At 41.1% G+C, this 27991-nt stretch overlaps 2 protein-coding genes across 7 annotated transcripts in view; both read left to right on the top strand.

Annotated features, from left to right (window-relative positions):
• The window catches only part of LOC103387461 (heparan-alpha-glucosaminide N-acetyltransferase), a 27844-nt gene extending 23186 nt beyond the window's left edge, over nt 1–4658 (top strand). For 4 of the 5 annotated variants that reach the window (XM_008322120.2, XM_008322119.2, XM_025060807.1 and 1 more), the window contains 3 exons: nt 1730–1800; nt 2858–2970; nt 3666–4658. In XM_008322120.2, the coding sequence (XP_008320342.1) occupies nt 1730–1800; nt 2858–2970; nt 3666–3847 (366 nt within the window). In that variant the 3' untranslated portion in view covers nt 3848–4658. Of the gene's footprint in view, nt 1–1729; nt 1801–2043; nt 2327–2857; nt 2976–3665 lie in introns of those variants that run through there. The other variant, XR_003051302.1, reaches the window with a different exon arrangement.
• A 2828-nt stretch (nt 4659–7486) lies between these two features.
• The window catches only part of ret (ret proto-oncogene receptor tyrosine kinase), a 22166-nt gene continuing 1661 nt past the window's right edge, over nt 7487–27991 (top strand). The window contains exons 1-19 of one of the 2 annotated variants that reach the window (XM_025060793.1): nt 7487–7872; nt 19412–19660; nt 19802–20095; nt 20337–20575; nt 20654–20849; nt 20938–21137; nt 21615–21897; nt 22108–22239; nt 22682–22792; nt 22914–23027; nt 23153–23397; nt 23856–24003; nt 24122–24229; nt 24307–24521; nt 25155–25277; nt 25499–25569; nt 25749–25886; nt 26030–26129; nt 27711–27858. In XM_025060793.1, coding sequence (XP_024916561.1) covers nt 7809–7872; nt 19412–19660; nt 19802–20095; nt 20337–20575; nt 20654–20849; nt 20938–21137; nt 21615–21897; nt 22108–22239; nt 22682–22792; nt 22914–23027; nt 23153–23397; nt 23856–24003; nt 24122–24229; nt 24307–24521; nt 25155–25277; nt 25499–25569; nt 25749–25886; nt 26030–26129; nt 27711–27858 — 3178 coding nt within the window. In that variant the 5' untranslated portion in view covers nt 7487–7808. Of the gene's footprint in view, nt 7873–19411; nt 19661–19801; nt 20096–20336; nt 20576–20653; nt 20850–20937; nt 21138–21614; nt 21898–22107; nt 22240–22681; nt 22793–22913; nt 23028–23152; nt 23398–23855; nt 24004–24121; nt 24230–24306; nt 24522–25154; nt 25278–25498; nt 25570–25748; nt 25887–26029; nt 26130–27710; nt 27986–27991 lie in introns of those variants that run through there. The other variant, XM_025060794.1, reaches the window with a different exon arrangement.

The following is a 27991-nucleotide window of genomic DNA, read 5'->3' as shown; positions in this document are numbered from 1 at the left end:
AGGGAAAAAAATACAACAGAAACAGCATCCTCATAATGGGTTGAAAATCCATGATGTGAAGAAGCCCAACGTTGGGTTTTTACAGCGGGGAAGAATCCAGCTCATGTATGAAATAATCAATTGTAATTCTGTTGTGAGAATTTGATGAGATTAACCTCCATTCTTGACAAATCTGCACCATAATGGCTCCTGGTGTTAAACCACACTGACTTTTATAGTGGAACTCATGGCTGAAGGGAGGTGAAATAAATTACATCAGTTTGGCTTCTCCCAGAGGCAGCAGGTGATGAAGTAACACATGACCAAATAAATAAACATCAGGCTCTTATGTCACTTCTTCTGTGTGTGGCAGAAGGAGAATTTCAGTCAGAGTTGATGAATCGATACAGGGAGTGAACATCTTGGTGTGAACAGTGAGGAGAAAGAATGTTTAAATCAGATTTATAGACGTTTTCTTAACACTCATAGACTAGTTGTACTCTTCGGTGTTATCACAAAAAAGGAGAAAACAGTGAATTTTCGTGACTGGCCTGTTCTTAATTTTGAAATGTTCTTCTCGCTCGGGGGAGGCAGGAAGCCGAGCACCACAGCCTCATGTTTCTGACATGTGCTCTTGACATTAGCCGGTCTCCTCAGTAGAGGAAGGCACTCATTTCTGCACGCACCCAACCACAGGATCGGTATTATCCACAAGAGCCTCACGGTGTGGTGTTATTCCAGTCAGCAGAAACCCTGGTTTTACACCAACGTTGGCTGATTCCAGTGGTAGATTAATATTCAGGCTCAGTCATGCACCTTCTTTCTCATAAACAACAGTCTCCACTAATTAAAGTCCAACGATCAGACTCCAGAAGTGAGAGATTGGAATTGAGCGTTTGCCCCACATAACCAGCCCTATCCCACATCCTGCTGCCTGGATGGCCTGGAGGCCTAATCCAGCCCGGCCAGGCTATTTCCACACCATTGATTCTGTCATCTATACGCATGATGGATAACCACCTAACAAGCACTGGGTTCTTCTCGTCCAGAGCTCTGGGTTTCTCTCAGTCTCCAGCAATGATTGTTTCCTCAAATGTATTTTAAGGTAAAAGAAAGAGAAATGAAACGTTTTTGTCAGTGCAGAATAATTCAGGCACTTGATAAGACTGTGGAGTCGAATGAGCCTCAGATGATACAAAGTCTCTCGTCTGTAACAGAGTTCATATCAATGTAGAGCAGGCACGAGCAAACTACGGCCCGGGGTCCAGATGTGGCCCGTTGAACTTTTTAATCCAGCCCGTCAAACTTTACCAAATTATATAATTATGATTATACCTCTGCCTTTTCCCTGCCATACCCACGTTTCCCCAATAGGAGGCGTAGAAAATGTGACTATACAACCTTTTTAGTTTACTACAGAGTAACATAATATTTTATTTGTTTGGTCTCCAATCATTTGATGATTGGTTCTGGTTGATTGGATGAAGGTTTTGAACTAGTTCAACCACCTGGGGGTCATTTTGGTTTCCTTCTGAACACGACCAAACAAGTGTGTGTGTTTTCTAGACAACGTGTGTGTTAAAATGATTGTGTGTGGGTCCGTGCCAGAGACTGATGTTGCCCCATGGTTTGATTCTCAGATGATCGGCGAATCACACGTACCTGATTCTGTTGCTTCACGTTTTAGCTCCCTGATACATGGCTTTATCGCCCTCCATCGATTTGAAATCTGTTTCATTTCCACCCCCAGGGAATCTCTGCAGCCATCCTTACTAAGTGCACGCGAGATGGAGGATTTATACCTGTCAATAAAAACCTTTGGTAAGTGCTTCCTGACCCTCTAAATCCAGCCACTTTTCCTCACAAAAGAAAGAATGGGTTTCCAGCAGGCACAAATCAGAGCAGCTAAAACACACGTTTACTTACCTCTTACAACAGCTCTGACTGTAAATAATCACCAAGGCTGTCGGGAGTGTGAGGTGGAGAGGATATACAGCCTCCCAACATGATCACTCCCTACAGTTGGCAGACCTGGAGATACTTTATATTATTTTTTCCCCTCAGAAACACTTTTGTTTCCAGACCTGGATGATTGGCTGTGGGAAAGGCATCAGCGGAGGAATCGTAGAGTTCCCTGACATCCATCCACACAATCACAACACTGTTGTTTGGGAGGGAAGTGAAAGATAGACACGGTTCTAAGGCAGATGTTTTGCATGAAATGCAGCACCATAGACACACCACGTGACTTATGACCTGTACAGTGGTTCCACTCCCACCGTCCTCTCACCCTGACGTGAATCATTTTAATGTCCAGGCAGGAAGAATACCACTTCATCTGTGTTGTGTAAGCAAATTCTTCACGATGCTCCACAGGGGCCCACGCTAACGCTGTGCTCATCCCTCGCCATTACCTGACTGGCTTTTATAGGCAGTTCATCATATGCAGGGTATTGAGCTCTCGAGTCTCTGCCTGGATGTCTAGAAGTAATTAACTCTCAGCCAGGACTCCTTTTTGGCCCAGATTCAGCTTAGAAAAAAAAAACATGCAGTGAAAGGAAGCAAAGGAAGGCGGCCATTTTACATTAGATGATATTGCATCAAACATTCTTGCACTTAGTAACAGACAGGGGACATGGCTGGCTGGCAGGGCTCCATGGGGCATGTGCCAAGGATCCACTGCTGGATCCAACAAGCTGTCTAACATTTGGCCACACTGGCTCAAGACCACAGGGTGTTATTAATCTACACCCTTTTATTGATGGAACTTGTGTCTTTACAGGCTTTTTCACACCAGCAGACTAACATTTTAGTCAAGATTAAATGTAAAATAGTGATGTTTGCTGTAAAGCCGTGTTGATCGTCTTCTTTCCTCCAGGTCGTTATCCTATGTGACATGCATGGGTTCTTTCTCCTTCCTGCTGCTGGGAGCCATGTACTTTGTCATCGACATCAAACACTGGTGGGGGGGGCAGCCCTTCTTATATCCTGGTAATGTTATGTCTTTTTTTTGTTGTTGACGACAGCATGGTTGAGATCTGTGATTACTAATGCTATGCTATTTCCTTTTTAAAATTATAATAATAAATAATAATAATTAAGTTAATATAATTTCATCATTTATTTTCCATCATGGTTAAAATGATAAATGTTAATATATTTATAAATCGTGTGGATGGCTCCAACCTTTTTATTGCAATTTTTTAAGCTGGACTTTGCGAAGCATGATGTTGCCATGTTGTCATTAGAACCAGCGGTTAGGGCAGGTGTGGGTAAACGTTTTGAGTCGCGGGCCACAATTGTCCTAAAATTGAACAGAAGGAACTAAGATAAATGACATGTAAAACTCATTTACATGTTTTGTAAATTTTCTACACCAACTATTGGGGAAACAAGGGTATTGCAGGGAAAAGGCAGAAGTATAATGATAATATATATAAATTAGCTGAAGGGGCTGCATCCGGCCTCTGGGGTGTAGTTTGCCCATGCCTGGGTTAGGGTCACTCCTCATTTCACAGTAATGGTAGAGCTAGCTTGTGCTGTTTCTTATTCAACCAGTCGAAATTTGCCTCTTTTTAACCTAAGAGTATATAACATTCCAGAATGTTCCATGCACTGTTCAAATACAAATGCAATAAATAATTCAGAGTAATGTAACATTTTACTTCTTCTTTACTTGACTCCAGGGATGAACTCCATCTTGGTGTACGTTGGCCACTCTCTCCTTGGATTTTACTTTCCCTTCAGCTGGGAGATGCGTTTCCAGCAGAGTCACTGGGAGTGGCTCCTCCAAAGTCTGTGGGGAACTTCACTGTGGGTGGTGATCGCCTACCTCCTCTACAGGAAGAGCTTCTTCCTTAAGATATGAACAGAACCGTCATCTGTCCCTCGACCCCTTGGTGATGACATTGTGTTCTATTTTATTCCACTAAAAAGCAATATTCCTGCTAATGTTTTTAGTTTCTCGTGACAAAGTACTTAGCCTAAATAACAATATTCATAAAAGTAATGGAAATGGCTCTCCACATCCAGTGGAAACAAATAAAAGTCTGATAGGAAATTAGACAATTTCTCCTGCTATTTTTAGTGACGATAATAATTTTCAATAGAGTTTATGATTTCAGTGGATTGTTTTCGGTCTTTTTTGTTAGAAAATTAAGTCTGTTTTTTCAGCGGGAGGAACATTGATGTTTTGATCTTTGTAAAATCTGAATTGATAAATAAGTCACCAGGTCAGTAGAAAAAGTCAAATGTCAACTGATTATTTTGAATAAAGTTAAAACTTATTCCATCCCTGATAATGAGTTACACAACTGATCCTACCACATTAGTCACACTGTCCAATGAAAATCATGCTCACTTCACCACGCCTCATCTACATATTTAACCAAAGGTTCTCTGTATGATTATGAAGAAATCCTAATTGAAAAATACACGTCAGATGTAACACACTGGACGGGCCATTTCCATGTGTTACATATTCATCCGTGAACTCTGATTTTACAGAAGACGACCTGCTGACCTGCCGTCAGCCTGAGCAGCTGAGGTTTAATTTGATGCTTGTAGTTTAACACTGAAGACCCTGATTAAATCAAATATACTCGAGGTGCTACTTAACAAATTGAGATGAGTGATTCTATGACACACCGTGCCAGACGTTATGACTCTGTTACCATGGTCACTCCTCCCCCTGCGTTTCATTGAATGTATTTGTGTATCTACGTGTGTGTTTGTGTTAGTGAACAGAAAGGCTCTGGGGGGGGGGGGTTCAGGGTTCAACCATCTGGTGTTGGACTGCCATACTTTAACGGGGGTCAAGCTGGACTATTCACAATGGAGTGCCAATAATAGGACTGAAACCTCACACACTCAGTGTATTGGAAAATCTGGGCAATTATATAAACAGAGATTCTTCATAAAATACTAAGTAAAAAAAAGATAGATTTAAAATAATAATAATAATAATAATAATAATAATAAGGATGTGCCAGATAAGCTAGCTGATTTCCATTGTTCACCTGAGAAATGTCTTTTTTGGGGGTGAGGCTTTTTGAAGAACATTTCTGGAGCATCTGAAGACTTCTAAGTTGTCCACTCACTGTTTGTCCACTCACAAACTCCAGGGCAACAGTTTAGTTACTCCAAGGATCTGATTCTAAATGCTGACTGTGTTGTATAATAGCCTAAGGTCAGCGGGCCAAAGCATCAGGTCAGGTTATGTGTACATCATGAAATGACCATCCAGTTAATTAAATGACGCATTACATTTCTTCTCTCCCACAGTACAATTGAATTACACACTTAGAGAAGCTCTAAGAAAGTGGCACGCTGAGGTGTAGTGGTTACGGTAACTGCAAAGAAGGAAAGTTGTTTTTGGACTCCCACTAGGTGCGTCCTTCCATCACAAACAAGACTCCAATCCATTACTGCTCTTCAAAACTCTTCTACAGTGCCAGCATTGAAAACACGTAAATGCTTCTCTGTGGGCTGAAAATGAAATCAATACACGCTCACCACTGAGAACTAAAGATATCTTTGGTGTCTTCAAATGCAAGGATATATATTCTTTTTTCTTTTAGCATTTGGCTGACCCATGTACAGTAACTCCAAACACATGATGAACTCAGAACCTCTGGTCACCGTCACGCCTTGATGTGACTAAAGATCACAAAGGTCAAAACCAGAGTGTCTAGACTCCTGAGCTGATGGATATTCTGCTTACATTTCAGATTGAATTTCTGCTAATGTCATCCTGCAGTTCTGTGAACTCCTTGTTTCCATACGGCACTGTCCAAAAAAGCCTATACGGCACCACTGCACTCGCACATACAGCACGGCACTACCCTGCCGTTATTGATTCCCACCCAGCATATGTCTCTGGATACCTATAGTCTGTCATATGGAAACTTTATCCCTGATGCAATGTTCTCATGCAAACCACTCGGTGTCTTATATTCACATAACGATCTGTACTTTCTCCCCTGATACTGCAATCAGCGTCACATTGACCCCGCTGTATAGAGTAGGTGAACATCTGAGCACAGAGTGTGCTCATCAGATCGTTTATTAAAAATGCATCAACATCAGTTTCCAAATAAATACAACGTGATATCTAGAAATAAAAAAACAAATGCCAGGCATTTTCTTGGAAGATTTATGCAACAACTTAATTTGAAATTGATACAGAGTTTAAGATGAGGCTTTACTGTATGTGGTTGGCAGAGGTGGACCTTCTCAGAACAAGAAGTACAGCATTAGCCATGACTGTAAGGACACACTACCTGAAGCCATATTTCCAGGATCATATTAAAGGTTGAAATACAAATATATGGTTTGTTACAAGTTTTTCCAGAAAAACCCTCGTCTGTCCCACCACAGAACAGTGAGTGTCATGTGTTTGAGGAGTTTGCAGACTGAAATGATTTCTACATTAAAGGGTGGCGTTCTGCTCCGGCCCTCACACTGCAGCAGTTCATCACTCTTCACGTAGTCGAGCCACTGGAAGATCACACATTTTAACACAATCTACAGTAACTCACACAACAAAGAGGAGACGGGCCACACAGACTTGGACAAGAGTCAAGCAGCTGGTCCTGCACATTTCTACACACACAGAGTAGTGCATGTACTGTATAGTAGAATGTAAACTCACATGGGTTAATGTTTTACATTGCGTCAGTTCCAGTGATGGCCACCGGGGCTGACTCCATATAATTTCCATTCTAATGTCTTAGTAATTCATTCTTATTGCCGTTCTGATGGTCAGTCTAACAAAAATAACAATTTAGAAAATATCCCATACAATTGTATGATTGAAATTTGCAATTGATTTATATAACATTTTTCAGATGATATATAGATGTAACATAGATCTTTGGTGAACTTTTAAAGCACTTAAATATCATTGTATTAATACATTAACCATTCATTACTAAACCTGTATTAATGCACATGTGGACAGTATGGCACATAAACAATAGCTAGTCACTGCACATAATTACCAGTTATTGCTCATGCTAATGTTACTTTGTCTTTTTGAGTGCACAGGTTTGCTGATGACTCTGGGATGAAGACACAGACTTCATAACATCATATTTAAATCAAGTCAAATCTCAAGCTCTGGTCCAGTGGAAAAGGTGAAACAGTTCCCACAACAGAACCATGTGGAACTTCACAGAAGTGGAACCACACTTGTGAAAATAGGCAAGAGGGTAAGGTGACACCCTTTGGACTTTTCTTATTAATGATCTACGTATTGTAGCACTGAGGTGTAGTAAGGCTAGTTATGAGTCCATCTGATGAGCTTTAAAAAACAACAACTGTAGCTTTAAACGCACCATTTAGTGATAGCTGTTAATAATTTCCCCTGCAGAGTGTTAATGAGATGCCTGACCGCCTGTTAAATTATGCTCCTGAATTTCCTGTAAAATGCTGCTGCTGCTGCTGCTGCGGAAGCAGTGGAGCAGTGAGTGGACCTCCTCCTCTTTCTCCTCCTCCTCCTCCTTCCTCTGACCCTCAGGCTCAGTCCAGCAGCAGGAGCAGGAGCCAGTGGAGCCTGACACAGCCTCCTGTCTGTCTGTCTGCCTGCCTGCCTGTCTGTCTGTCTGTCTCTGTCTGTCTGCCCATCTGTCTGTCTGTCTCTCAGTGGGACACTAAGGAGCGGGACTTGATCCGTCCGCACATCCGCGCACACGGGGACGCACGCTGGTTTATACTGTGCTCTTCTTTGTTGCTGTGGTTTGATTGGTGTATTTTCCTTCGACTGGACTTTTATTTTTTCTTTTAAAATCCTCTTTCCATTCAGAAACTTTCACCTATGGTTCGCGAAAATGGGGCGAAGTTGTGGTTTCTCTCGTGGAAACGTCGCCGTGCTGCTGCTGCTGTTCCTTGAAGGTAAGAAACCGATGATCTTATTCTGAGGATTCAACAGTTTCAAACCACCTGCACCGTGTGGAGCAGGTTCTTTAACGCTGACAGCTCTGCTTAGGTAGATGTAGGAAAAAAGTTCATTCTGGAAAAAAAGAAAGAAAAACGTTTTATTTTATAGGAAATGGGAAAACCAAAGTAGAACGCTGAGCTGAAGTGAGTCGTTGATTATTTAATTAATTGTGATTTGATATTTGTAGTTTATTTTTTATTTTATTTAATGAATAATCTCTGATTTCTGCTTCTTTAATCTGAACATTTTATGTTTTGGGTTGGGGTTTTTTTATTATTCCGACAACAGTAAACAAAAACCTTTGTGGTCTTTGAAACAACTAATGATCCTAATTTCCATTTTTGCATTACATTTAAAGTTTGTCAATGCAAAAATATGATTAAATATTTGATTATTGATTGTAAAAATGTTTCTGCTTCATAAAACCATCAAGGAAACTCGTGCTTTTTTTTGTCAAACCAACCAATTGTTGGCGTTCAAAAGGGCTTGCAGCAACTGTTTGGTCTTGATAGCAAATTGTTCAGGTTAGGTGTGTGTTAAGTGTTGGTTTTTCTGTACTTGTCCATATACTGTAGAAACTGTGTTATTCCAGACCATATGAACCACATCTGAGGTCACAGGGGAAAAAAACTCAAATGAATTGAATGGCTGTAAAATGGATGAGTCGCTGCAGGTTCACTCTTTCTTTCTGAGAAATGTCATGAAAACACAGTGTATATATATAACCAGCAGCATTTCCCGCTGTAGAAAGTGATACTAGCGTTGTGCTGCTGCAGGCTGTTATGTGAGGCATGGCACAGGAGACTGAGAGTCAAACTAATACGGCCGTATATCATAATATTATAATCCCGTTCACAATCCCAGAGCCCAACTGTACCAACACTGTCCTGCACAGACAGACTATATTTAAAATGTCTGTCAGTGCTCAGGAGTGTGCAACAAAGCTCACAGTCAGGTTGATGCTCGGACAAATATAGGCCATTGTTTGGAATTCCTCACTTGTTTTTGGACTTAAACCTCGGCTCTTAGCAAAGGTTACCAGCAGAACCTTCACACTCCTGATGAATTCACACTGTTTTGTGGGATAGTGTGTGTTTTTCCATGAGGAATGACACATCGACACTGTCTTCTACACAACAGGCTCTAACGAAACTTCCCAAGAGAGCATTTTCCTTGAGTTGTAAAAATGATTAATGAAAATGTTAAGGTGTCGCAGTTGTGCTTAACGTTGTGTGATTATTTTTCATTATGACAGACAATAGCACTAAGAGAGGTAGATTTACAGCTCTGGCTCCAGGGTCCTACTGCACTTTACATACATTTCCATGCTGCATTTAATGACTATTTTCACAATAGATAATTCAGACATTTTTTGTCCCCGATCCCCAACATTGTGTCCAGTCAATGCCGAATAATGTGAAATGTGACTTTCTGAAACTCAAAAAGATTATATTCTACAATCACTGATGAGCAGATTTAATGAAATTTAATTTAATTTGATAAGGAACCGGGAAAACTGAACAGACACAAGATGGAAGCTGGTTGGTGGAATCAGTGGTCAGAAATAGTTAATTACCAATTCAGTAGTCAAAGATTAATCGACCTACAGAGCTGCCTTTAGATTTCTAGAACATTGAGAGTGCCTCCTTCTGGAGTTGGGCAAAAAAAAAAATGGGTAGTTTAATTTAAAATCAAATTCAAATTAAAATGCACAATTAATTAATTGTGTGAGCTTCGATTACATTTACCATAAAGCAGACTGCCTCTGCTACAGAAACATCCAGTGAGTTTTGATTGTCTTACCTACTAGATTTATTATTCTCATTATAAAATAAACAAAATAAATAATTATTTCTAATTTTCAATTATGTTTTGTTTATAATAAATATTTAAAAAGCAACTGCACACGTCCTGCCATAACCTCTTGTACCACCATGCTTCCACGTACCCCTGATTGGAAACAAATGTTGCGTAGGACAAAAAAGACATACCAAAACCATTCTAATTTACCCCCTGTTTGTCCATCTTTATTTCTGTCAGTGGAGAAGACATCCTAATGTTTACAGAAGGACACAGTTCAATTTCATACGTCAGTTGTTCAGGATGGTAATTAAACCGGTGCTGAAATCCAAACCATGCTTTAAGCGCAGTGGCCGTCAACCTGACTGTTTGTTGGAACAAAAGACAGCGACTGGTTGAAAGAGGTGAAGACGCGTGTTGCCGGCAGGTGTGCAGCAGCTGCTCCTGTCTCTGGACAAACACGGGCTGTTTGTCTTCTAGGGGAAAATACTGGCTGTTGTACCAGTGCACACACTGGTCAGATCGCAGCTCAGACGTTAACTGGCCTCACAATGACAAATCGGATTGATTTCCTTCGTCATGTTCTATCTTAACTTTTGACTGATGTTCTGACTGCTGATGTCACAACCAGTAAGAAATATTTCCTCTGAGATATTTACTGCTAACCTTTAGCATTCATCCAGAGAAGAAATAGCAAAATAACATTTTTATGTAACTGCTCTGTAAAGTCTACAAAAATGCCCCATAAATATCATTTTAGGGTGTTGAACATTTAACTTCTGAAGGTCATTTTTAACTCATTGACCCAAAAACATTGGACACACCTAGGCCCAGGCCACAGCTTTAAGCCTTTCCTGTTTGTTGTAATGAGTGAACGTTAATTTAAGGAACAGAACAGTTACAGCTCTCTGGTTATCGATAGGTTCAGTTTTTCTTGCTGAGCTAATCAAACAAAGGAAAGTGGCTAGCACTGTCGTCAGCATTTTTAAATGTGGCCACAACATCGCCCTGCACTTAGCATTGGGTCGAAGAAGCAAAGCAGGTGAAAACATTTACACTAAATAATGCTTTTTTTCAGTTGTTAGTCTTCTGGTGGTGGACTTCATGAAACCAGTAGATTTAACGATGTGTGCAGTTTGACGTCCGCCTTCATGACTCAAACCGATAAAAGCCTTTACCGAAATTAACCAAGTCATCTTCACAAACATTTGTGGGTAATCCATCACTTCCACCAGAGTAGAGGCAGATGTTTTCACATAAAAGCATTGACCGGTTTATCTTCTGCCGTGACCTTGCTACTGTATCTTTGACCCTTCCTCGGCCTTTGACCTCTGAAACCTTAACCAAGCGGTAACCCTCAGCGATGTCCTCCCTTCATCCCAGAGGAAGGGGAGGCTGTCGCCTCCTCAGCTGCTCCTCCTTGCACGACAGCAGTGATTTTCATCAGTATCTTCACTCTGTAGTAAATCTGTTTGATATATGCAGCGATTTGATTTAGCTCTTTACTACATTATATGATATAGTGACGCTTCTGTCCGGTGCTGCCTATGGAATTCTCATAAATCCTCTCAACATTCCTCTCGTTGTCACTGCCTCTCTCTCAGTGTAATTGGAAACACAACAATAAAATGTGTTTGCTGGAGAGTTTGCATTTCCTGATTAAATATTTGTTTACACTACCGTGTTTGCTGGAGAGTTTGCATTTCCTGTAAATGTGTGACGAGGAAGTTCCTGTAAATTTTATATTCTAATGCAAACCTGAACGGCATCAGAAGCCAAAAAACAGAACCCATGAACCCTCCAGCAATGTCACAATAAGACGGAGCAAATCAACATGACAATGAGCAGCTACTGTATGTCATTTGAATGTTCCATTTTATATTTTCACTGTTAATTCTCTTTTTTTCTGCCTCGTATCAATTTAATTTAGTTTCGTTTTATTGCTTTTGTCTTCCCAATGAAAAACATTTAGAAACATTTTCATGTTCAATGTTTTGCTAATAACTGTCGGACCGTGTAATTCCACTGTTGCCTCAACTTTTTAAAATTAGCATCACTGACTGACTTTAAAAATTGAATAACCGTCTGCAGACAGGAGCCCTGCTTTATGGGACACCACACGATCTATCATCCTTGGCAAAGAGTCCAACTCTTCCCCAACTCGGACTCTCAGCCTACCTGTCAAAGCTCTCTCCCTCATCCTTTAGTCAGTTCAGGGTCACACTTCCCTCTCATGGTTGGCTTGAATCTAATTTGCTGTGTTGAAAGGACAAGGCGACATTGATTGAAATTTCGCCCTTGGGGCATTTAGTCCTCTTGTTTCACATGGCCGTTAACAAGTTTTTTTCCAGTCTCCTGGACTCGCACGTGGAATTCACAACAATCAGTGACTAATATATTGTGTCATTTGCTTTTTCTGGGTTTTTTAAGTTAAACTTATTTGAAAATCATCACTCTACATTTTCAGATTTTCTATAAACCCACGGAGAGGGCGCTCCTTCCTGCCCCTCCTGCTCCTCCTCTAATACCCACACCCTCCACTACTCCCCGTCCATTTGTTCGACACTTCACTTTAGGTTGAGGTGCATAAACACGCTGGAAATAATTTTCTACCACGTTCCTCCACCTGCCGGTGCCAGACTCTCTGAAAGCTTCACTTCCATTTGCGGAGGAAGATCAGCGCCCTCCATCCTCTGCCATAAAACATCAGCCCCTCCCACTCCCCCCATAATACGATCCATCATCCAGGGTAAAACTGATGTAGTGACACGCAAAATAACACTGCATAGAGAGACGACGTGTAACAACAATTACCTCGTGTCTGAGCAGTGGTCTGCTTTCAGTTTAGTGACTGTTTTTGTAGAATAAAGTAGGAATTTTGTTTTTACATGTTTTCACCTTTATTAAACCAGGACCTTCCCTGAGGGAAAAAAACTATGTTTTTCAATAAAGACCTGGCCAACACGGCTCACCCTTAAAACAATAAAGATCTTTAAATACAATAAAAACATGCAACGGAAAGGAGAAAAAAAAAGAAACTTTGTTTTAAACAACACAGATATGCATTCTGAATAAAGTTTAGTTTAATGTAAACCAGATGAGACCAGATTAAAAGAAAAATATTGACAGTTTGGAGTTACAGAGTTATGGCTCCGTTCCTTATTTTTCCCAGAAACACCAAGCCTGTGTGCTGCGTGGAGTTTCAGAGATTATTTCAAGATCGTGGTTTCATCGGAGAAACATTCGCCTCCAAATGTTCGTGATGATGAAATGGTACATATTGTACTGATCTGTTGAACTGCAAATTAGTTCATCAAGGCAGTCTGAAGTGTTTTGGTGCTCGTTGTATGTTTTTAGCTCCTAGATTGTTTATAAGTAACGGAGGGGGCGCTCATTACCACCCTCTGGTGTTTCTGTGGTTCAGGAAGCTGCCATGCTGTAGTTTTCGATGCCATTACCTTTGCTGCCTTCATGTGTTATTCATCAGACAACACTTCCCTGTGAAGTCAGAACTCCAAGTGCATTATGGGCTTCTGTTGTCAAAGTGAAATATGAAACAGCAGAATCGTGATTTTTAGAAATTTGATAAAGTGGTGTTTTTTTTAGCAGAAGTTTACAACGTGGGGTTCATGACCCCTAGTTTGGTGTACTTTATTAGGACAGGATTGTGATTTTTTTCATATATTTTCATATAATAAGCCATTAAAGAACAGATTTACCTTTTGTAGTTGGCTTATTGTTCTTGCATCAGGCTAGCATCGGCTCTGATTAAAGCTAAAGATAAAGATAAGTTTAAACCTGCAATTGTTTCTGTCATTTAAAATCAGTAAATATTATGACAACCCAGGGTTTTTTGGGAGGGAAGTCAAAAAAGTGCATTTTGTGTGATTAAAACTCCAAATTACCATAATTGTCAGACATTCTCATCAGCTTCAGGGTTGTTTTGTTTGTTAAATGAAGAAAAATCGGATTTCCTTCTGACTAATGACTGTGCAGCTCTTTAAGAGTTGGTTCATTCTGTCAGTGATCTAACCACTCCCCAGAGAATGGTGTTATTTAATATTGTATCTACGTACACGTGCAGTCTCAAGGATGATACTTAGGAAGTAGTTTGTCTGAGAGGAAGTTTGTGATTCTTTAATATGTTTCTGTGAAACCCACAATTCTGAGACATTTATTAATCAATAAATTCTTCCGGACTCAGATAAGACTCTGACTGATGTCACCCTTCAATTCCAGCCTATTAGATTGTGTAATTCTCCACCACACATGACGTATACAGACAGATGCTGCAATGCTTTACCATCTATTTTCCTCTGTCTTAATTTTTGAGTGTATTTGTGCACACACGGGTGCAGCCTGCGTACACACCCGTCCTGATCAGGATGTGGTTTTAATCAAAGCACCTCTCCGTCAGACTCTGTGTTCAGTCTCTGATGCCAATGTGGCCCCAGAGGAATTCTTCAAGTGAATTTATACATGTAACCAACCCCCAGGGAGATGTTCTATTAGATTTCTTTATGACTGATGAACATGTTCCACTGGATCTCAGCTCTTGTATTCTCTTAGGGCTAATTGAATTACATTATAGGGGTAATTGATTATTATGTTACGGTATGCATATCGGTAAACTGAGTAATTACCTGGAGCCTGGCTGCCCTCTCTACAGTCAGACGAGGTATCGTATTACTCTGATGAAAAGTTTGATGGCTGTGTCATCGATGACAGGAAATGACTCATTACACCTTTCCTTGTTTTGAAGCTGAAAGCTTCACCATCAGGGCTTTTTAAAGTACGTGCAAGATCTGGATGCAGTATGATATAGCTGAAGTGCACTGGCGCAGTACACCAGCAGGAGGAGATTTTTTAAAATATTATAATCGATACTAGCTTTCCTCGGTGTAATTATAGCCCAACGCAGAGCTTTTTAGTTAATTGAATCCTTGGATGGAAGTTTTCTATGACTGTGGAAGTACAGCAATCAGGAGAGGCTGCAGACTTATGATGATCTTTATTGTATTTCTATCACTGGGTCATACAGTACCGGTGTAATGTGCCCCTTCACGTTGCTCATACGGGAGACTTGGTGATCAATCAGTGGTGTCCAAACATCCAAAGGCTGGCAAACAGCTCCCCCTGAGGTGGGCTGGACATGATTCAAGTCTGCTGCATTTTAAAATAATACTATTGATTTCCCTATAAGTGCATTACATTAAATTGAAGTCTCCCACTTTTGTTTACATTTTTACAGAAACTGCTGCTTTTCTTATTAATCCTGTGTGCGATTGCTCACACAGTGGCCCTTTAATTGACCTAATTGCTCCTTCAAAATATTAGGGTTGCAACTATTGATTAATTAGCATTGATTAACTCGTCAAACAATCATTTTTGTGACTAGTTGACGAGTCATTAGTTGACTACTGGTAAGAATCAGTCAAATAATAAAGTAGTTTGGTAGCTTGTCAAAAACCGCCTCATTGACTAACCAATCATGTCAGGTCTTAGACGTGGTTGTGCCACAAAAAAAACACCTGTTGAAAATGAATTAATGTCCTCCATAATGAATTTTTAGAAATACTGATTGAGCAAACAGTGCAGCTGGCTGTGAAATGAAAGGCTCATTGTTGTTGTAATAATTGTGTTGCCATGCAGCCAAACAAAGCAGCTCCACAACACATGCAGCAGAGATGATTACACGGATGCAGCCTTCAGCCGCTCCCCGCGTATGCCTCATCAGTGGAAAACAATCAGCATCACTGTTGATTAGTACAGTTATTGATTGGTCTCCTGTCAGATACACGGCCCCTCCGATGGGTCGTTACCACGGACTGATGTAGCGCACGTTGACCTTGGGAATCAGAGGGCGACAGAAGTTAAGCTCTCACCACAGGAGCTGCAGTCGACATGCACAATTAGTGAAGGTATTAATCATACAGGGTCACTTTTGCTCGCCCGCCACGCCATTGATGGGGACACTCAGTGGGGGCCGTCTGGGTGGGAGATCCATGTTTTGTTTCACAGCGGTAGATTAGTACGCTGACGGGTTACTGCAGCACATGAGCTCATAGCTGGTAAATCTATCAGCCGGAGCACGCATCCAGTTAATTGAGTTCCCCGTCTTTGTCTGGGACGACGGAGAGGGCGTCTCACCCTCTGAGTTCCGACCACTTCCAGACATGGTGTGGTCTGAGTGCATGGTTTGAGTTTTGTGATGAGGCTTTGTCCTCTTTGTCCTTTCTTTGCTGAAAAAAAGGAGGAAAACGATCACAGAGGGCAATAAACTCAAGGAAAGAGCAACAAGCAGAGAAAGCTGAGGAGAGGTGGAGACGGCCGAGTGTTTCCTATTGTTGTTTTTCGGCCGTGTACAGGTCCAGTTTTATTCTTCACTTAGCAGTACATGATATCTACTGTCAACATGGACTTGCTACAAGGGTACTCCTGTTTAAACACTGGCTTTGTTTGCCAAATTACTTACCCCAGCTTTTGAAGAAAGCACCGTGTACGTCGCAGCGGAGCATGAGTTTTATAGGTGATTGAAGGCTGTAAAAGGGCGGCTTATGAGGGCTATGTTTGCGCACTTTGATTTATGGCACATCGGCCTGTTCCAAACATCAACGTGATTTCATCTACGTTAAAAATCACAGCCGTCACAGATAAACTCTTTTAGTTGACACACATGCAGCAGATTTTTTACTTTAAAACTGATTATCCGTGTACGGTGTAAATAAATGGCGAGCTGTCATTACTTTCTGTTTTTCCATCACTGGTGTGCACCGTTTGCGGAAGGTAATGAGTCATGCTTTGGAAATTCGTCATCAAGGCTCCAGCCGTAACAATAGATGCCATTTGCTACCAGAGGCCTGCTTGATCCATTCAATTAATTAGTTTTGATATAAACTGCTTGCTTTCTGCTGGCCTCCGTCCTGGAAAGAAATTGAATTTTGAATGATATAAACGAATTGTGTTGCATGGAGTCCAAACACTCAGGCTTTGTTCCAGCGCTTTCAAATGCACGTGGCACCTTCTCCGTTCATATGTAGACCTGCATGTAAAGCTGTATCGTGTCAGATTTCTCCAGATGAATCGTCTGCATCCTTACCTAACAAACTCCAGTGGTAATTAGGATGTAGTAGTTCATTAAAATTAGAAATAAAAAAAAAACCTTTAGCACCGTATTGAATTAGTATGGATTTATTATGGACTATGATAAATATACGCGGAATGGTTTTTCACTGTGTCCGGATCTTTGGGCCTGTGTCAACACGATAATGGCTCCCTCTAATGGCCGTTTTGGATGCACGCATGACGGGATCCTGTGCTGTAATTAAGACTATGTGCATTTATTGTTTTACTTCCATACAGTATAGAGTCTACAGCTTAGCAAAGATTGATTTCTACATTTCTGTGCTGTTTCATTTTCTGCAGTGAACGATTGCTTTGTGGACCTATAAAACACTCTTTTAAACATCATTTAAAATAATCATTTAAAATGATCATTTACTTTGAATAATATTTTGCACTTTTAAAAATGTACTAACTTACTAAATTACTTAATTGTAAATAAGTTACAAGTGGCTTTTTATGGTATTTAATTGTATTAGTTCCAGTAATTAAACAAATAAAGGTAATATTTGTATTTTGATACATGTCAATAAGTAAGTCATGAAAGCTAAAAAAGGTCAGTTTTTTGTGGAGAAATACATATAACCATAACTGTGTCTAAATGTGGTCAGAATCTCTTCTTGACTATAAATAATTATTACTAGATTTTAAATTCAATAATAATCCCAATAATGTTAGTGGTCATGAAACTCAGTAGCGGCGTCCCAGCAGCATTAACAACGTCATGTGGTCTACTGTTTGTTCTTGTCCCAGGAACACATTTAATAAAAAGGCCTTGGGCCCCCTGTCTGCATCTCCATCTCTATCCTTCAGGAAGGACAGCCACATTTTATCCATCAGCTCAGCCTCCTGTCATCCAAGCCCTATGAAATTAAATCAATGTCTGAAACCAGAGCTGAAGCCTCAACTGCACCAACAGAAATAGAAAATCTAGTTTTGCTGTCTGCTAATGACATTAGTGCGTTCCCTAAATGGTCGCCCGCTGTCGTCAAAGAGAACATAACAGGGCTATAATTACAGGAGGAACACTCACATCTCCATTTTCCTGTAAAATGCACAGTCTGCTATAGCTCTTTATGGATTACCCCCCCACCCTCCCACCCCAACACCCACAATATATACATTCTGTCCGTCCACATGCATACATACACACCCCATCCTGACAGTCAACGATTATTCACCTTACATATCATGTGTTCCCTCGTAATTAAGCCGCTCAAGGTGAAAGCAAGGAGAACCGGAAACCGCATGTTATTGACCATGTGAGAAATTCATTAAAGGAGCTGCGTAAGTGTTATTCGAACCTTCCTTTCAATTTCCGCTACGTGGAAGTGCAGATGAAAAACATATTAGAGGGACGAAAACGGAACCTGTCAGATTCCATGTATGTGTTCATTTTCATTCGGTGTCCAGACCGTTTGATGATAGACTACGTATTGTTGCCGGTATCAAATATCCAGGAAGAGATGTCTGATAACGCCTGTTATCTTGTCCTGTAATAAGACTGTACTGTCAGGCCGTATTATTTTCTCAGTTATCAGGGCTGCTGTGGTGCAGGAGGTAGAGCCAGTTCATCAGCTAATAACTAGGCTGATGGTTCCTCCGGTGCACATGGTAAATAGTTGCCCCTGGCCAAACACTGAACTGTAAACCTGCTCTGAAGCCTGTATCGTGTGCCTGTATTGAACACTTATTTAAGTAAATGTCAAATGTGTTATGGACATATTAATGATGTTGAGGCTGTTACTTTGCAGTATCCAACTGCTTTTAGATTTAATTTTCTATTACCTATTCCTATTACCTTGTGCCTAACTGCTCAACGTGCCATCTATTCTTTCCTGGTCCAGGTCAGAGTCTGGTCAGAACAGTAGGACTGTAACATCAAGCCTGATGTTCTCAGCTATTAGGTCTGCTGTGGTACAGGGGGTGAGAGGAGGAGACCTGGCCTGGACAAGGAGACACCAGTTGTCCCTCCACTATCTTTGTGCTGTCTGAATGATGTGTACATGATGTCTAAGGACAAAATGTTTTGCATAATGTTACCATTTCAACCCTTCTCCTCCTTAACCAATCAAAAGTCCATTAACAACCTCTTTCATTTCACCCTCTCAGTCACTATCTTCTTTCCAATGAACCTCAGAGCAGCACTTTGCCACGGCTCATTATCTGAATAGTGCCCCCTGCTGTTGGACTTACATTACAATTCTGTGTCTCTTGCAGGATTTATTTTCCCTTTTTTGTTTTTATTTATTTATCTGTTACTACTTGATCCTTTTTACCATCATGGGGAAGCTGCAGCAAGGGTGGGGCCCAGCGTGGACAGTCCACAGGTTATCACTAGGGCCACACATAGAGACAACCAACATCCAAAGTAGTTATTGTCCATAGAACAGTTAACACAACTCCTAGTTAGCATCAGGCTCACAGTGGATGACAATCTTCTCAGTCACAGCTTGTGCGTGGCCTTAATTTACACAGCCATGATGGCGGCTCTGTGTACAACACAAACCAGAGTGAAGCTGCTGCCTCGGTTTTTAATGACTTTTTTTCCAACGTTGTTTGATTCCACAGGAGTGACAGGGTTGTACTTCCCACAGAATGAGTACATCGAGACAGTATACGTTGGCCAAACTGCCGGAACACCCATCCTCCAGGTCCACGCCATGATGGACCATGACTACGAGAGGCCGCATTTCTACCTGTGCTACCTGAGCTCTATCCGACGTCCGCCCTACTACAGCTCCTGGTTCCACCTGGACATCAACACTGGAGTACTGTACTTGAACAAAACCCTGGAGGAGAGCGACTTCACTTCCCTGAGTGAGTCACAAGCGTCTGTGTGTTTTGTTTACAGTCGCTAACTTTTTATTAAATGTGTACTGTTTACATATCAACAACTCAGCGACTGTTGTGGCTGATTAAAATACTTCATGATTTGCTTTTGGTTGGATATCTCACCAGATCAGCGATTACGGTCTGTGAAGAAGTTGGTCCTTCATGCCATGGTTTTACCAAATGTCCCCAAGAAGCTCAACTGTGTCAGCAAGAACTCCCCACGGATCACCCTGGACTTTGTCAATGCCACACTGCCACAGTGTGCTCAGACAGATATGAAAGAACTCTGTTTTCCACACAGAGACACTGCCAACCCTCATATCATGGAGAACAGGTTCCCCGGAGCCATCAGGCAACTCCGACGTCTCACCAGGCTCAACGTGTGTCCCAACTACACCATCTCTTACAATGTGGAATCAGGTCAGAGACAGAAACACGCAGTGTCCCTCCTATAAACATACAATGTTTCATATACATAGCTAAACGTAGGAAATATAATTGTTAGATGTTTTTTTTGGTTTTGTGTAAGTTGTACTAAATGCATTTTATCATACTAGATTTTTCTCATGTTATTAGCAAAAGTCCTTGTCTTGATTTGGTAAAAAATGGGTCAAATTTGCTTCTCAAACACACCTCATTTTGAACTTCCTCTTGACTATAGACAGTCCAGCCCCATTTGCTGTAAATGAGAACTCCACAGAGCTGGTGGTCACCGCTCCACTGGACCGCGAGGAGAGCGAGTGCTACAGACTTCTGCTGGTCTGTACGGTCCGAACGGAAATGGTCATCACCAAGGTGGAGACTTCGCTGGACGTGTTTGTCATGGATGAGGATGATAATGCACCCTATGTTAATGGAACAGACATAACAGATGTTGTCATCAGCTTCAATCGGACAAAGGTGACGACATTAACCCAAGGTCCAGACACAGACACAGACACAGACAGATGTCTAATTGTCTTTGTTATTCTCCTTCAGGGAGGCTCGTATGGCACCTTGTTTGTCTTTGACAGAGATTTAACCCCCATTTATCCCATTGACAAAAGTCACAGTAAGTACGTGGGGACCTTGCTCAATGGCGACTCGTGGATAAATAAAACATTTGAAATAAAAGGCACCTTCAGTGAAAAGAAATCTGCCCAGGGAGGGATTCGAGAGACTGTCCATGACTACCGTAAGTACATCCGCCTCTGAAACACAATTTTTTTTTTAACCTCAAGAACTATGAACATGTATTCATGGTTTTACTTGTGTGAATTTAGAGCTGGTCCTGAAGAGGAACCTGTATGTAAATGAGAACCGCTCAGTTCAGCTGGATTACCTGGTCAACGACACCACATACCCCGGCCTGGAGGGAACAGTGTTACTGCACTTCAACATCACCGTCTTACCGGTCCACATCCGCTTTGCTAATGTGACACACACCTACACACTGACGCGAAGAGCTTCTGTTTATGCTCAGGTATGATTGATGACCAAGTGCTGTCCCAATAAAATAAAACATCTGTGACACTTACCAATATTGCACAAGATAAACTGGTCAGTTGACCCACGTAATAAAATAAATAGCAGCCCTCTAGTGGCCCACATCTGGTATGAAGACCGGTGGCCACACCTAACTGTATTTTATTCAGCAAAGTGGTTGTATGACTGAGTAGAAAATGAGATGAAGCGTCATTCAAAGTCTTATGCTAACAGCTGTGTCACTGGACTATCCAACTGTGCATATTCCTGCAGTTCATGTGTTTAGATCCTGTAATTTACTCAGTACAAATTAAACTAAGTAAAAAGTTGTTGTTGTTGTTGTTTTTTAAGTGTGAAAACACCCCTGAATGCTGATTCACTGTCTGATGTTTAAACTGTCACCTACAGGAAAGTCAACTTTTTAAATTACCAGTGATAATGATGAATTTCCTTTGCTGCATTTCTTCTTCCTCAGGTTGGCAAAGTGTGTGTGGAAAACTGCCAGCAGTTTGATGGCTTCAGTGTCACGTACCGCCTTGAGGTGCCAGAGAGGAACATTTCTGCTGACTTGCAGTCCTGCTACGATGCCATAAGTATCACTCAGGGTCCTGGCGAGATGTGGGGACTACTTTATGTGAATGATTCGGAGACTTTGCGCAGGCCTGAGTGCCAGGACCTGCAGTACATGGTCGTAGCTCAGGAAGAGCACACAGAACAGGAGGCCAGTACGCAGATCCACATAATACTGGATGGTGAAGGTGAGATGGACAGAAACTGTCAAAATGTTTGTACTACGGATGTCTGATATTAACTTTTTGATTATATCTGATATGCCGATATTGTTAGATCTTTACAACACACTTGCAGTTTTTCATGTATTTTACTTCCATGTAACCACTTTTATCATCCCCTACTGTCTGTTATAAATGTTATTAAACATTTGTGTTCCTGGTGTGTGTTGGACGCAGCACGTAAGGGCAGCAGGGAGAGCCCGCAGCTTTTGTCCTGTGCTGAGAACAGAAGGCGGGGAGACTGTGAGTCTCGCAGAGGCATTGGAGCAACAACAGGGCGGTGTCAGTGGAGGCAGGGCACCGAAAAAGGTGATTTTTTAAAATAATAATCACTGATAACTCAAGAGTAATTTCCAATGTTTATATAAAGAAGACTATAAAAAATCCAGACTATAGAAAACTAAAGAACCTTAGTTGTAGTTTAAAAATAAGACCCCCAGAGGCTTGTGCCCCCTGGGGGTCTGCAGAGGTAGTGTAGAAGGTTGCAGTTTTTTTAATTAATATATGAACTTGTATTTTATCTTTGTAGCTTAGAGTTGAATGCAAAATTAAAAGGTACATTTATATTTGACATGAGGGCGAGTTAAATATAAAGCACACTTTCTATACTATGTACAGTTGGGTTGTGCTGCTCCGTCTCTCTGTCACCAGTTTGTTGGTTCTTAAAAACCTCTGATATCAACCTGACCCAACCTTAAATTTCTGCTTAAGGTGAAGCCGGTCTAGTAATAGTTTCAATCTGTTATCTCAGGAATATCTGAACATTACTCAACCTGCTCTCCTGACCTGAGAACCTGCCCAGATGGATACTGTGATGCTGTGGAAAGCAAAGACTCATCAATATGCCCCCAAGACTGCACAAGTAGGAAACTTACCATTTTTTTGAAAAAAAAAAAAATATATATATATATATATATATATATATATACAGTAAGTGAGTGCACATTATTAACTAAACCTTTGGACCTTCTGCCTCTTTAAAGAGGAAACTGTCATTGGAGGCCATGAAAGAGGTGTGGGCAACGGAATCAAGGCTGGACATGGAACCTGCTACTGCTACTCTGAAAGATGCTTCTGTGAGAAGGAAGATATTGAGGGTGAGTTGTCATCAATCATATGAAACACTGTGTCTACCGCCCTTTGTGTCCTGTCACTTCACAAAAACCTAAATTGACAGCTGCTGTTTTGAAAAATGACATCCGTGTGTAACGTTCTCCTGCAGAGGCGCTCTGTGACGACATGTGTAAGACCATTATTGCCACATCTCTGCTGCTCTCCTTTGTCGTCTCTGTCTTGCTGTCGTCATACTTCATTCACCGCTACCATAAAAACTCGCCCAAGCCTCCAATCGCCTCAGCGGAGATGACCTTCCGTCGACCCGCTCAGGCTTATCCAATCAGCTTCCCTGCTAACAATGTACGCCGGGGCTCGCAGGAATCCATCGAGACTGACACCTTTAAAATACCCGTGAGTTACGTCTGTGTAAAGGAGAAATCTGTCCATTTTTTATGCATCGTAGTGGTACTGTTGGTCACCAAATACTTTCAAAAGAAAATACACATTCAACCCAATGCAATTTCTGTTCTCTATTCCCTTTTAGATTTATATTTTTGCTTTAAGACATTTAGGCTTTAAGACAAATACTCTATGTGTAATTTTAAATGCTCTGTCACATCGTCTTAGAGTAGGGTAATACAGGTGTTTGAGGAAGCAGGCATTTGTATAGAGTAAGCAAATATTACTGTCAAGTACTTTGACCTTGTAGGTTGACCTTGTGAAAGCTGGGCTACATTTTCAAGTACTGAGAGCATCTTATTGTATCTTGCTGTACTCATATCAGTAGTTGGAAGTCTGAAGCCAACCTTTTATATTTCACCTCCTTATCTTGTATTTGAACATTCAGTGATGTCACCTTGTTTTTACAGGAGGATCCAAAGTGGGAATTTCCTCGTAAAAACCTTGTACTTGGGAAGACTTTAGGAGAAGGAGAATTTGGCAAAGTTGTCAAGGCGACAGCTTTCAGGCTAAAAGGAAAAGCAGGTTACACCACTGTTGCTGTGAAAATGCTTAAAGGTAAGACAAGCCGGGCAGAAACTGGACGAGGCTGGAGGAAATGTTGATAAATGAGGAAGAAATGTCTGGAAAAATGAATGGTTTCGTCATTACAGCCTGTGCTTTTTCTCCATAACAGAAAACGCCTCTCACAGCGAGCTGAGGGACCTGCTGTCAGAATTCACTTTACTGAAGCAAGTCAACCATCCACACGTCATAAAGATGTACGGAGCCTGCAGCCAGGAAGGTGAGGCCTTGGCATTGTAACTCAGGGCATGTGTGTGGCATATGGAGTCTGAGACTGGACTGCGTTTCTTTGAATAGGTCCATTGTATCTGATCGTGGAATATGCCAAGTACGGCTCTTTGCGCAACTTTTTACGTGAGAGCCGGAAAGTTGGCCCAAGCTACATGGGCAGGGATGCCAACAGAAACTCCAGTTACCTGGAGAACCCAGATGACAGAGCGCTCACCATGGGAGACCTGATCTCCTTTGCTTGGCAGATCTCCAGAGGCATGCAGTACCTGGCTGAGATGAAGGTACTTCACAGGAACACTTCATATTTTCTCAGGACACGTTTCACTGTGGAGTTGGTGGTTGTGGGAATTTTTTCACTTGAAAGATGGAAATGATGCAATCTGACAATGTTAGCTAAATCACAAATACCACAGAAGCTGACATCACAATTAAAAAGGGTTGTTTACTTTTTTATTGACAGTTGAAGATTATGTGCTGAGTGACTTTTGTATGAGAAACTGGTGCAGTCGGCTGTGGAAATAATGAAGTCCTGTCTTATGGACTTTCTCCAGGTTTATATATTTTCTTATAAATGGCATTGTTATTCTTAATAATTACAACTTGTTCTAATGATTTAGACCTACATTAAGGTCATTAACTCTGTTTATGTTTTATTGATGGATGGATTCAAATCCAGTGAGCAGTGACCTCATTTCCTCATACATACATACAGACTTTTCAAAATAACCAGTAAAGTCACTTTTGGTCTACTTCTGGAACTTTCTACTTGTAAACAGATGATTATAAAACTTCTTACATAACGTTAGTATGGGGTGACATAAAATATCACAGTAAATGAAGGGCCATTGAGCTCTGCCATTAGGTCATTTGGCAGAGGCATGAGTTAAAATTAAATGATCATCCCGGTCCAACAGCTTGTGCACAGGGATCTTGCTGCACGGAATGTTCTGGTAGCTGAGGGGAGGAAGATGAAGATCTCTGACTTTGGCCTTTCCAGAGACGTGTATGAAGAGGACTCATATGTGAAGAGGAGCAAGGTAAAAAAGAAAAAGTTTTGAACATTCTTCGCTCAGCATACATCTCTGGCAGTACTTTAAAATAGATTAATTTAAATATATTAGAATGATGTTAGTCGTACATACTGGGCCTTAACTGTCTCAATTGTTATCAACACAATAGAAAAAGAAAATTGATTAAATTAAGTGCTTTATTAAAATTCAAGAAATAATGTATTGAAATCTGTTTCTTTGTTTTCCAGGGCCGTATTCCTGTTAAGTGGATGGCAATAGAGTCTTTGTTTGATCACATTTATACAACCCAGAGTGATGTGTGAGTATAATGGTCACTCCTTCTATCACATCTGCAAAATATACTTGATGCTTGTTAGATTAGACTTTGAAAGTGAGCAGACAGGCAAAATCTTCTCACTCAGCTAAGCTAAGCTAACTGGCTGTTTGCTTATTGTCTTCCCACGTTTAATTTTTTTTCTTTACCTCCTTTCACCCAAGCTGGTCCTTCGGTGTGCTTTTGTGGGAGATAGTGACGCTGGGAGGAAATCCATATCCAGGCATTGCCCCTGAACGCCTCTTTAACCTCCTCAAGACCGGTTACAGAATGGAGAGACCAGAGAACTGCTCAGAGGAAATGTGAGCTCCACTCTGTTGCTCTGCATCTTCTTATTTTAGCCCAGTGCAAACAAAGCCCCCAAGTAGAAGTGGAAAATGACTGAGCAGGGAGGATAACGTTACACTGATTTTTTCCCACCCTGCAACTTTTTCCCCTTTTACAGGTACAACCTCATGCTTCGATGCTGGAAACAGGAGGCAGACAAGAGGCCCACATTCTCAGACATCAGCAAAGAGCTAGAAAAGATGATGGTGAAAAGTCGGGTATGGTGATGTGAATACAGTACATTACGATGAGTCATTCATAATCATTGTCAGGAAGGGGGGAAAGTGAGGGGGAGATAATAATCTGTTTTTTCCCTGTTCGTTACGCCCACCACACTGAGTAATGTATCACTGGGAACACTTAGATTTAGGGCTGTCAAAATGGCAAGTTGACCATCATAATAATTTGGTGAAATTAATCAGATTTGATTTTAGGCCTGAGCACAATCATCCACTCACCTATGGTTGCTCCAAAGTCGACATACATGTTGCTGTCTAAACACACAATGCCATTCACATTGTTAAATAAGGTCAGGTTTTGTTCCAGAGCAGGACTTTTACCCATGTTTTTGAATTTGTCTCGGCCCAATTTGTATAATTACGTACCTGTAACACTGCAATTACCAAACTCTCTTTGGTCTGTGCCATATCTGCCATAACTGAGCTTAAATTAGAACACCACAAAGTCAAAACTTCTACTGAAGCAAATGAAGTAGTACTGTGAAGTATGAAGTACTGTTCATTTATTTCTGCAACTACCTTTAGCTAAAGGTAACAAAAACATATACAGATGTTAAACTTCTTTTCTGTTTACTGTAGTTAGTCTGGGTCTCTCTAACAGTTCTCTAACGGTCTTTGTCACTTGTTGGAGAACATTAATTAATGTCCTCATCACTAGAAGAACCAGTGTGAACACACCGCTACATTCAGAGTTTAGCATTTCCTAGCAGCCCACTCCTGTTAAATGATGCCATAACATCATGACCCACGGCTGGTTGTTTAGATGCACATACAAAAACGCATGTTGTGCCTGCTTCACTGAACGATGTGTCTCAACTCCAGATGCCATAATTGGTGCCTCAAGATTCCTAATTGTGGCCTTGGTCTGGGTAATCACAGAGCATTCCATTCTGGCTCCTGTGACCGGAGTGAAAGGTTTAAATATAGATCATTTAGGGACAAGGAGAAGAAGTCTTCCCTGTAGAAGCAGAAGGGAATTTCACTTTAGTCAAAAAACGGTCAGCAATCAAGACAAAAAAAATAGGGCTGCTGATCAAATGTCTGACATTTACATGAAAATACTTTCACAGACTTAAGCATGTCACCTGATCACTAAGCATGAAAGGCACTGAAAAAGTTTAACTTGAGTAAAGAAAATGTCAAGTTAGAGACAATATCTCTCTTTCCTTTTCCATAAAGGGCCTACTGTTTCTATTACATGTTGAACAAGGATAAATATATTAGATGAGTGAAAATATCATAAGTGTTAGCAAAAAAAACATCTGTTGAATAATGATTGAACGGAAGCACAGGTAAAAGTTAAAGAAGAAATGGTTAAAAGTTAAGAAAAAAAAAATATTTTGATCACAGGCCCAGTGCCGCTACATGACCACTGCCACCTACAGGGAAAGCCCATAACTACAGACCTAATTAGACCAAGAAAGGGTTAAATATTCCCAAATATAATGCCAAAGACAATTTACGCAGCATCTGTGGGATTTTCTGATTAAATGGTTCTCACCAAAGAGAACCAATCAAGTCAGCTGGAGTCATGCACGTTTCTTCGTTTCTTCATGTCAGGATTACCTGGACCTCGCAGCATCCACGCCGGCCGACGCCCTGCTGTACGACGACGCCCTCTCTGAAGAGGACACCCCACTAGTGGACTGTAATAACGCCCCTCTCCCTCGAACCCTTCCCTCCACATGGATTGAAAACAAGCTCTATGGTAGAATCTCCCATGCATTTACTAGATTTTAGCAACAGGACACACTTTTTTGTGGTGATTGGCTTTTCCATAGTCCAGTGTGTGTGACTGTGATTTTAGGCATGCCTTCTTTGCTGATTAATGCTGACACACC

The sequence above is a fragment of the Cynoglossus semilaevis genome, chromosome 12 (genome assembly GCF_000523025.1).
Source record: "Cynoglossus semilaevis isolate Cse_v1.0 chromosome 12, Cse_v1.0, whole genome shotgun sequence".
Lineage (NCBI taxonomy): Eukaryota > Metazoa > Chordata > Actinopteri > Pleuronectiformes > Cynoglossidae > Cynoglossus > Cynoglossus semilaevis.
The sequence above is the reverse complement of the archived record's forward strand: the minus strand, read 5'-3'. Positions and strand labels throughout refer to the sequence as shown.